The sequence below is a fragment of the Eucyclogobius newberryi genome, unplaced genomic scaffold (genome assembly GCF_026437365.1).
Source record: "Eucyclogobius newberryi isolate DKJ021-1_F unplaced genomic scaffold, fEucNew1.0.hap1 SCAF_12, whole genome shotgun sequence".
Classification (NCBI taxonomy): Eukaryota; Metazoa; Chordata; class Actinopteri; order Gobiiformes; family Gobiidae; genus Eucyclogobius; species Eucyclogobius newberryi.
This window is the reverse complement of record NW_027315746.1, coordinates 4,272,968-4,284,450: the sequence shown is the minus strand read 5'-3', so window position 1 is coordinate 4,284,450 and position 11,483 is coordinate 4,272,968. Positions and strand designations below refer to the sequence as shown.

The 11,483-nt window shown below is 46.0% G+C and overlaps 2 protein-coding genes across 2 annotated transcripts in view; both read right to left on the bottom strand.

The window, feature by feature from the left end:
• Positions 1 to 316: 316 nt before the first annotated feature.
• Positions 317 to 1,519, bottom strand: LOC140355946 (stonustoxin subunit beta-like). The gene has a single exon (XM_072440608.1). It carries the CDS (start codon positions 1,338 to 1,340, stop codon positions 732 to 734), a length of 609 nt encoding a protein of 202 aa, XP_072296709.1. The 5' UTR covers positions 1,341 to 1,519; the 3' UTR covers positions 317 to 731.
• An 8,907-nt stretch (positions 1,520 to 10,426) lies between these two features.
• Positions 10,427 to 11,483, bottom strand: part of LOC140355733 (uncharacterized) — a 31,826-nt gene continuing 30,769 nt past the window's right edge. The window contains 3 exon segments of the mRNA XM_072440392.1: positions 10,427 to 10,468; positions 10,856 to 11,021; positions 11,088 to 11,255. Coding sequence (XP_072296493.1) covers positions 10,427 to 10,468; positions 10,856 to 11,021; positions 11,088 to 11,255 — 376 coding nt within the window.

Here is an 11,483-nt window from a genome sequence, read left to right as displayed (position 1 = left end):
TCGGCCACTTTATTAGGTACACCTGTCCAACTGCTCGTTAACGCAAATGTCTCATCAGCCAATCACACGGCAGCAGCTCAATGCATTTAGGCTGTAGACTTGGTCAAGAGGATCTGCTGCAGTTCAAAGCAGCATCAGGACGGGGAAGAAAGGTGATTGAAGTGACTTTGAAGGTGGCGTGGTTGTTGGTGCCAGACGGGCTGGTCTGAGTATTTCACAAACTGTTGATCTACTGGGATTTTCACACATCTCTAGGGTTCACAGAGAATGGTCGGAAAAAGAGACAATATCCAGTGATTATTATGAAACCCTCTTTTATTATAAATCACATCATCAGCAAAATGTCAACCATCATCAGTCAATTCATCCTGAAAATCAAAGAAATATTAAATACATTTATTAAACATGAAGCAAAACATTTCATCACAAATGTTCAGGGAGTAAATACCATTTTGTCCTGGGACTTTTGAAAACATAAAACTATAATAATGATGATAATGATAAAATGTTTGAGAATGAGTGACAGTTTCTGACTCCATGAGAGTTTAGTCAGATTTGACAAATTCCTTTTTGAAGCGTTCCAATGTAAAACAGAAATAATTGTTTGATTCGTCGAACACTAAAATAATCTCGACAAAATAATATGAATAATAAAATGCTCATTGAAGTTAAATGTTTTTTCTAAATGTGTTTGTGTTTGGGGTGAGACCAGACTAACAGGACCTGAAGTGTCAGTCCTCCAGGGGGCGCTGTGTGCTCAGCTCCACCAGAGACACTGAACTGTTTAACCTCCTCAGTCTAAACCCAGGAAACAGAGGCTCAGTGAAGGAGGAGCTGAAGGTGTGGAGGTGGGACAGTTCTCCACCAGAGAGGACCTGATAGAAGGACAGAGCTCCAGCCTCAGAGTCCAGGAACACGCCCACTCTGGAGGTGTATGAAGGAAACTGATTTGAAAGCGCATATTTTCTCAAACTTGACATAATCTCAGGTCTTTCTTTCTCATTGTGCATAAAATAATATTTTCCTCTCTGGATCCTCAGATTCCAGGACTGATCATTGAGTCCAAACTCACTCTCCTCACTCTTTCCTCTCCGTCTGATTCCTCTGTAACTCACTGCTACATCAACCTCCCCCCAGCACTGCACCTCCCAGTAACAGCGCCCCCTCAGGCCGGAGGAGGCCAGGACCTGAGGACAGTCTGTGAATCTGTCCTCATGATCTGGAACTTGTTCTGACTCAGAGAATCTCACAGTCCGTTTGTCCTCAGACAGATGGAGTCTTCCGTGTGCCGTGTTTGGATCCAGAGTGAGCTCACAGTGATCTGAAACACAAAGACACATTTAAAATGTGATGATTTAAACAGGTTAGTGAGAGTAAATATGAAGTGTGAAAGTCCTGTTTCTTCTCAAAGGTAAATCAATGATAATGAGGTGGTTGGAGGCTCAGCTCATGTGTGATCAGCTTCAACATGTTTAGTTTGGCTCAAAACCTCATCAGTGTTTTGAACTGGGACGTTCAGTTTGTGCGGCTCCAGATCCAATACTGATCTTTAATGTTTGTTCTTTACAATACTGATCCGATACCGATCCAATACCGATCTGATCTTCTTATATTTCATGTTTTTGACCCTTAGTTTAGTCTGATCTTGAGCCTTTATAAAACATGAAGAACACAAAGCTGAATTTGGCTCCAGTTTAATTCCATGACGACAGTTTCAATATGAATATTAAAGCCGCAAGCGGCATCCAACGGCCCTCGCGGGCCGCCGGCCTTCCGACTCTGCTCTCTGCATTTTACAGAGATGGCGCTAACGCAATTGTCTAAGAACTAAGACAGTGACACATTGGACATGTACAATGCTGTGCTTAACCAGTGCAAATGAACACAAATGTCGGTCAAATGTGCAGAGACCGTGACACTTGGAATAAAAATATGGATAACTTTTGATGCTCTGCTTGTGTAGATTATTTTCCCCAAATATGAGCTTGATCGAGCTATTGCCCACAGAGGAGTTCATTAAAGTGTGAAGCATAAATGTGAACATTTCAAGGATTTGGCGTTTTTCCCATTTGTGACATATATTTGCGGGTCCGCCACACAAAGACCGTAGCACTTAGAATCAAAATATGGATAACTTTTGATGCCCCGCTTGTGTAGATGATTTTCCCCAAATATGAGTTTGATCGGACAATCGCCCTAGGAGGAGTTTGTTAAAGTGTGAAGCGTAAAAATGTGGTGATTTGAGCGATGTTGCGAATTTCCCATAAGGATAACATGGGATGTTTCTGTCATCGCTACGGTTACGCCGTACAAAATATGACTTTGGCTCTCATACTTGTATGATCAGGATGGCAAATTAGAATTTTGTGCAAAATATCATGTCATTTGGAAAAACTCTATTGTTTATAGGCTACTCTGAAGGCCAAATAGTCAGAATTCTGGGAAACGTTTGCGGCTCCGTCGCACAGAGACCGTAAAAGTTATCCTTAAAATTTGGATAACTTTAGATGCCCCACTTGTCTAGAGGACGTACACCGATTTTGAGGTTGGTGGGCAAAACGCACTAGGAGGAGTTCGTTAAAGTGTGAAACATAAAAATGTGGTGATTTGAGAGATTTTGTGGTTTTCCCATAGGGATAACATGGGAGGTTTCTGTCATCGCTACGACTACGCCGTAAAAATTAAGGCATTTGTCTGATTGGCTTTTGTGATCGGAATGGCAAAATAGAAATTTGGGTAAAGTTTAGACAATTTTGGTAAAACTAATTTTTGACCTTCAATGTTAATTTAAAGGTCACTCTGTAGGGGGCGCTATCGCGGCCATTTCAATTTTGTCAGCCTAAACTGGTCCAAACTAGAAAGTTTAACAACTGATTCAAATTTGGTCCTAATCGGACTTGTTTTGATCAAATGGGAGAAATTTTTAGATCTGCAATATTCCAAAATAAGTTGTCCAACTTTGCGGCTGCGCCGCACACAGACCGTAAAAGGTATCTCAAAAAATTGGATAACTTTAGATGCCCCACTTGTCCAGAGGACGTCCGCCGATTTTAAAGTCGGTGGGCAAAACGCCCTAGGAGGAGTTCGTCAAAGTTTGACGTGAACAAAATGGCTAACACAGCGTGTTTTCATTTTCAAAGGAAGATGGCGGCCATAGGGTAAGTCTGGGGGCGTGGCCACAATAATATTTTTTTTTTGTCCTCACAAGAGGAATGCGTGTTCCGAATTTCGTAGCTCTACGACAAAGTTGACCTCGGGGCGTCTCCCATAGGCGCAATGTATTTTGACTTTTGTCGGTGGCGCTGTCGCGCCATTTTTTTACGAAAAAAAAAATGGCCCAGAAAAAACAAAATTTTTCGCCGATTTTGAATTTTGGGTAAAGTTTGGTGAGTTTTTGAGCATGTTCAGGGGGTCAAATTAGAGCTCAAAAAGCAGAAGAACAAGAAAAATAATAAAAATTAAAGCCGCAAGCGGCATCCAACGGCCCTCGCGGGCCGCCGGCCTTCCGACTCTGCGCTTTCGACTTGATAAAGATGGCGCCCTTATTGTGTGTTGAATTAAAAAAGAACTTGACAGACGGGGACACATTGGACATGGCCAATCCAGTGCAAATCAACACAAGTGTCAGTCAAATTTGCTGCGCCGCCGCACAGAGACCGTAGCACTTGGAATAAAAATATGGATAACTTTTGATGCCGCGCTTGTGTAAATGATATTTCCCAAAGTAAAGCTTGATCGAGCTATTGCCCACGGAGGAGTTTGTTAAAGTGTGAAGCGTAAATGTGAACATTTCAAGGATTTGGCGTTTTTCCCATTTGTGACAGTATATTTGCAGCTCCACGGCACAGAGACCGTAGCACTTAAAATCAAAATATGACTAACTTTTGATGCCCCGTTTGTGTAGATGATTTTCCCCAAATATGAGCTTGATCGGGCAATCGCCCTAGGAGGAGTTCCTTAAAGTGTGAAGCGTAAAAATGTGGTCATTTTAGAGATTTCGCTGTTTTCCCATTTCTGACATATATTTGCGGGTCCGCCACACAGAGACCGTAGCACTTAGAATCAAAATATGGATAAGTTTTGATGCCCCGCTTGTGTAGATGATATTCTCCAAATATGAACTTGATCGGACAATCGCCCTAGGAGGAGTTCATTAAAGTGTGAAGCGTAAAAATGTGGTGATTTGAGCGATTCTACGATTTTCCCATAAGGATAACATGGGATGTTTCTGTCAACGCTACGGTTACGCCGTACAAAATATGACTTTGGCTCTCATACTTTTATGATCAGGATGGCAAATTAGAATTTTGTTCAAAATATCATGTCATTTGGAAAAACTCTATTGTTTATAGACCACTCTGAAGGCCAAATAGTCAGAATTCTGGGAAACGTTTGCGGCTCCGTCGCACAGAGACCGTAAAAGTTATCCTTAAAATTTGGATAACTTTAGATGCCCCACTTGTCTAGAGGACGTACACCAATTTTGAGGTTGGTGGGCAAAACGCACTAGGAGGAGTTCGTTAAAGTGTAAAACATAAAAATGTGGTAATTTGAGAGATTTTGTGGTTTTCCCATAGGGATAACATGGGAGGTTTCTGTCATCGCTACGACTACGCCGTAAAAAATTAGGCATTTTTGTGATTGGCTTTTGTGATTGGGACGGCAAAGTAGAATTTTGGGTAAAGTTTAGACAATTTTGGTAAAACTAATTTTTGACCTTCAATGTTAATTTAAAGGTCACTCTGTAGGGGGCGCTATCGCGCCCATTTCAATTTTGTCAGCCTAAACTGGTCCAAACTAGAAAGTTTAACAACTGATTCAAATTTGGTCCTAATCGGACTGGTTTTGATCAAATGGGAACAATTTTTAGATCTGCAATATTCCAAAATAAGTTGTCCAACTTTGCGGCTGCGCCGCACACAGACCGTAAAAGGTATCTCAAAAAATTGGATAACTTTAGATGGCCCACTTGTCCAGAGGACGTACGCCGATTTTGAAGTCGGTGGGCAAAACGCCCTAGGAGGAGTTCGTCAAAGTTTGACGTAAACAAAATGGCTAACTCAGCTTGTTTTCATTTTCAAAGGAAGATGGCGGCCATAGGGTAAGTCTGGGGGCGTGGCCACAATAATATTTTTTTTTTGTCCTCACGAGAGGAATGCGTGTCCCGAATTTCGTAGCTTTACGACAAAGTTGACCTCGGGGCGTCTCCCATAGGCGCAATGTATTTTGACTTTTGTCGGTGGCGCTGTCGCGCCATTTTTTAACGAAAAAAAAAATGGCCCAGAAAAAATCAAATTTTTCGCCGATTCTGAATTTTGGGCAAAGTTTGGTGAGTTTTTGAGCATGTTCAGGGGGTCAAATTAGAGCTCAAAAAGCAGAAGAACAAGAAAAATAAAAATAATAATATTTTTAGCAAAAACAATATAGCCGTTTCCACTATAACAACAAATTATACATCGTTTGAAAGCTCTAAGCCTTCCCCATGCCGCCATGGGGTGGAATCATCATTACGAGCGCTTACGCGCTCGTCACTCCCCATTCCGTCGGGATGCCCCGCCCACTCCCCATAGACTTCCATTGATTTGAGCAGATACAAGCATGGCCCATTGCCTGCGGCATGGATTCTCGCGTACAGGACGATGCCAGGAGGGTTTTTGGAGGAATGCAGCGCTTCGCGCTGCTGTTGTCAACAATTTGTGAATGGGCTACGCCCATTCACAAATTGTTGACTATTTCTGTCATAGCAGGAGTAAGTATGCATGATCCATGCCTTCGGCATGGGCTAGTTCACTGTACTTGCCAGGGGCGACGGGGCACCAAACATGCGGGCTGCGCCCGCATGTTTGGTCAGACAGTTGCAACGCTGCCTTCGGCAGCGTTGCGGGAGCAATAGGCCCTCCGCCCTGCTGGGGCTCGGGCCTAATTACAGAATAGTGTTTTAAAGTGGTCCACAGCTTCAGAGCATCACACTCACTGTGACAGACACATTGATGGATTGATGCAGGTCAAATGAGATGTGCATTTATATATTTGTGAATAAATCATTGGTGGACGACCTAAACTGTGCTTTCTTCACCTGTGAATGTGGATGTTTTTCAGACGTTCCACATTCTGCTTTGGAGCCTCTCAAAATCCACATTTATTCAAAGACAGATTTGTTCTCATCAATTCTCATTTATAAACATGAACGTTGAGATGACATGATTGACAGTTTAAAAGTGGGCGTGGTGTTCAGGGGAGATGTCCGTGGACACAGTGTGGATATTTGCTCCAACTAAAAGACTCTTTAGGCCCTTTTTACTTTAGTTTTTAGACTTGTTTTAGACCGGAGCGCCAAGGCACACGCATTTCCCGAGTCCTCACGGAGCGAGACGAGCCGGTCGTGACACACGGCTGTAAAAACACAAGATTCTATCAAGTCAAAGTACAGCACATTTACTATGTTGTGGAGACACCAGATTGTTGAACTTAAGCCTTCTTCTTTCACCAATAAGTGACTTTTGACTCCTTTGACTCGTCTACTGCCTCTTAAGTCTCTCACACACATGGATTGTAGAAGAACAAGCAACATTTTTAACTGGAACAAGAAAATATGAGCACATTTCTCCTATTTTAGCTTCACTCCACTGGCTGCCCGTCCATTTTAGGATTCATTTTAAAACTCTTTTATTTACTTTTAAAGCCTTAAATGGTCCTGCCCCTCCTGACCTCTCCGAGCTGCTACACCCCTACACTCCCAGCCGTTCCCTCAGGTCAGCTGACCAGCTCCTGGCAGTGCCACGGGCTAAAGGTCAGAGGTGAACGAGCCTTTGCAGTGGCAGCTCCAAAACCTCTTCTAGACCTCATACTTCCACCTCCGCAGCATCGCCAAAATCAGACACTGCCTCACCCTCCCCCTCCCCCTCCCCCTCCCCGCTGCTGAATCCCTCATCCAGGCCTTCACCTCCTCCCGCCTCCACTACTGCACCTCCCTCCTCACTGGCACCTCCTCCCATTCCCTCCATAGACTCAAAATGGTCCAAAACTCTGCTGCCCGCCTCCTCACCCACACCCTCCTCCTCACCCACACCCTCCTCCTCACCCACACCCTCCTCCTCACCCACACCCGCCTCCTCACCCACACCCGCCTCCTCACCCACACCCTCCTCACCCACACCCGCCTCCTCACCCACACCCTCCTCACCCACACCCGCCTCCTCACCCACACCCTCCTCCTCACCCACACCCTCCTCCTCACCCACACCCTCCTCCTCACCCACACCCTCCTCACCCACACCCGCCTCCTCACCCACACCCTCCTCCTCACCCACACCCGCCTCCTCACCCACACCCGCCTCCTCACCCACACCCGCCTCCTCACCCACACCCTCCTCACCCACACTCTCCTCACCCACACCCGCCTCCTCACCCACACCCTCCTCACCCACACCCTCCTCACCCACACCCTCCTCCTCACCCACACCCTCCTCACCCACACCCGCCTCCTCGCCCACACCCGCCTCCTCGCCCACACCCTCCTCACCCACACCCTCCTCACCCACACCCGCCTCCTCGCCCACACCCGCCTCCTCACCCACACCCGCCTCCTCACCCACACCCGCCTCCTCACCCACACCCGCCTCCTCACCCACACCCGCCTCCTCACCCACACCCTCCTCCTCACCCACACCCTCCTCCTCACCCACACCCTCCTCACCCACACCCTCCTCCTCACCCACACCCTCCTCACCCACACCCTCCTCACCCACACCCGCCTCCTCGCCCACACCCTCCTCACCCACACCCTCCTCACCCACACCCTCCTCACCCACACCCGCCTCCTCGCCCACACCCGCCTCCTCGCCCACACCCGCCTCCTCACCCACACCCGCCTCCTCACCCACACCCGCCTCCTCACCCACACCCTCCTCCTCACCCACACCCTCCTCCTCACCCACACTCGCCTCCTCACCCACACCCGCCTCCTCACCCACACCCGGTCCCGTGATCACATCACTCCCGTTCTCCGCTCTCTCCACTCTCTCCCCATCAAGCAGCGCATAAACTTTAAAATACTCCTCCTCACCTTCAAAGCTCTTCACCACCTTGCCCCCCCCTACCTGTCTGACCTCCTCATCCCCCACCGCCCCACCCGAGCTCTCCGATCCTCCTCCTCTCTCACCCTGGCTGCACCAACATCCCGACTCAAAACTTTTGGCGACAGAGCATTCTCCCGAACAGCACCCCGACTCTGGAACTCCCTCCCCCAACCTGTCCGCCACTCTCCCTCACTCACAACATTCAAATCCCGCCTAAAAACATGACCTCTTCACCCAAGCCTATGACCTCCCCTACCCCTAGCCTCCTCTACCCCATTGCCTACTCTTCTACCCCCTGTTACATCCCCATCTTTTTCTCTCTACTTCTTCTGTCTTGTTCATTTTATCTGTATATTAATGTGTATTGTACGTGTTGTCCCCCCTGTCTGTAAATACCCCCCCCCTTTTTTATTATGTTCAGCGTCTTTGGGTCACTATAAAGCGCTATATAAATAAAAGTTATTATTATTAGAACTGTGGAACAAAGTGCCACTCCCCATAAGAAAAGCCTCTTTTTAAATCGCTTCTAAAAACATCTGTTTTCTCTGGCTTTTAACTCCATGTAGTGTGTTGATTGTATGTTTTATATGTGTTGGGAGGGCAGCACCTTTTTATCTATTTTATTTTGTTTATTTTTATTCCATTGATTTTAGTGTGTTTGTTTGATTTAATTTTCTATTTGATTTAGTTTTTATATCTTATTTTATTACTTTTATCCTATTTATGCCTCTGTAGTCTTTTACCTGCTGTGAAGCACTTTGGAACACTCTGGTTGTGTAAATCGTGCTGTATAAATAAAGTGGATTGGGTTGGATTGGAAAATACACAACTTTATTGATTTAGGATCAGATTTTGCTCCAACTAAAAGACTCTTTAGGCCCTTTTTACTTTAGTTTTTAAGACTTGTTTTAGACTGAAGCGCCAAGGCACACGCATTTCCCGAGTCCTCACGGAGCGCTTTAATTCATATTAAATGATATATTAATATATCTTGAGTAACAGTTAATATGTAAAACGCAGCCTAATTGTGTCTCAGACATAAACATATCAGTGTTTATTTGTGTCTGATACAATATGTCTTTGTGTCTTACATTCAATTAAAAAAGTCAAAGGTCCAAACGTGACTGTGTCATATTAAATAATGATTGAGACACGTCAATATCTCTTTGTGATATGAATCCATTATTATTTGTAGAAAGGATGAACAAAAACAAGTCAAAGACATTTCTTACATTAATACATGACATGTCCTCTGAGTGCGCCATCTAGTGGTGAAATCAGCCTTATTCAAAAGTGACTCCTACTTATTTATTTCTTCTGTATTTTCAGCTTTAATTGGCATAAAAACACAATAAACAGTAATAAACGTGTAGTTTTGAAGAGAAAAAGAGCATAGATCATGTGACGTCTGCAGAGCTGAGCCGATGGTGCCCAGGCACATTGTACTCACAGCTCCTCAGTGTTTCTGCTGCTCTGGACTTCAGCCTTAACATTAGCAGTGACCGCTGCGTGTGGACCACGTGAGGACCATATGCACTTGTATGGAGCCCATCTAGTCACAGGTTCTGATCCCATACTCAAACATACATGTGTCTGTGTGACGGGGAAAAGGGTGGAGTCTGTGGGAGCTGTGGTGGAGGAGGACCAGGGCATCAGGAGTAACTCAACAATGTGGGCTCAGGAGTAACCGCAGCAACAGCCTCCTCTCACTGCCACCAAGAACACGGCCTTTTAAGACATCGTTTGTCCCGTCTGCCGTGTCCAGGGCCCAAGCCTTCAGGGGCTTTTTCATCTTATATATGTTGTTTTATCATTGTTCATCGTTTGATGTTGCACCGAATCACCAAAGCAAGTTCCTATTTTGTGAATTATGTTCATTGACAATAAACCTTTTCTGATTCTAATTCTGATTCTGACTTCTTCTTTTGCATTTACCCCTTGACTACAGATGCCACAAACTGCTGCACAAACAGACGGGCAAAGTGTGAGCGGCGGCCGAGGCGTCGGAGCAGGACAATATGTTTCCAAGTCCAATTCATGACGACAGACGAGTACGAGAGCGAAAGCTCAGGATAAAGAAGACGCCATCATAAATCTGTCTTATAATAATAAGGTATTATCATGTTTACCTGTAAGATTAGGAGAATAAAGATGAATGTAAAGATCGCCCTAGTTCAAATGTAAAGTTGGACAGTTCCTCCAGTGAAACAGTTTCAGTCTGATGTTTGTGGAAGTTGCTGCTTGTCAAACCTCTAAATGTGTCGATAAGTTCAAATAAAAACATCAGATCTACAGCTGTGAGTCTTCTACATGTGAAGTTGTACCAAATAAAATACTACTCACATTTTCTAAGACCTGGAACCATCCAGCGCTTTCCAGAAGGATCCAACCTGGAAAACACAAGTCTAGTTTAGACCAGAACCTGGACCAACCCCTGAACCAGGACCCACACCTGACAGACTGTAGGGGGCAGTGTGGTCTCACCTGACAGACTGTAGGGGGCAGTGTGGTCTCACCTGACAGACTGTAGGGGGCAGTGTGGTCTCACCTGACAGACTGTAGGGGGCAGTGTGGTCTCACCTGACAGACTGCAGGGGGCAGTGTGGTCTCACCTGACAGACTGTAGGGGGCAGTGTGGTCTCATCTGACAGACTGTAGGGGGCAGTGTGGTCTCACCTGACAGACTGCAGGGGGCAGTGTGGTCTCATCTGACAGACTGTAGGGGGCAGTGTGGTCTCACCTGACAGACTGTAGGGGGCAGTGTGGTCTCACCTGACAGACTGCAGGGGGCAGTGTGGATCGTCCCGTAGAGCGGTCAGTCTCTCTGCTGAGGGTCCTGGATGGTTGTAGCTCAGGTTTAAATCTCTTAGATGGCAGTGGGTGGAGCTTAGAGCTGAGGCCAGATAGGCCGCGCCCCTTTCTGAGACCAGACATCCAGACAGCCTAAAGACACACAGCATTACACTCATGTGGAAACAAGGGGCAGAGTGCATGATGGGAGTGTCTCACCTGAGAGTCTCCAGTCTGCAGGGGGCGCTCTTCAGTCCATCACACAGCAGCTCCACTCCTGAGTCCTGGAGGTCATTTTGACTCAGGTCGAGGTGTGTGAGACTGGAGGAGCTGAGGACTGAGGCCAGAGGACCACAGATGCTGTTTGTCAAGTTACAGCCGGACAGACTGAGGACAGAGAGGGAGATTAGAGCGCACTCACACCTGATCGTGAACAAAGTGTCAACTATGAGGTCCGATGTCAGTCTGATTTGTGCTTCAGTGATGCTGCTGGAGGAAGTGGACCTTATGAAAGTCTGTGTGTAGTTGAACTTTAGGATTATATGGCCTCAAGGACATGTTTATGTACCAGTGTTTTCACATTTTAGCTGCTTTTGTTGGACACATTACCCTGGA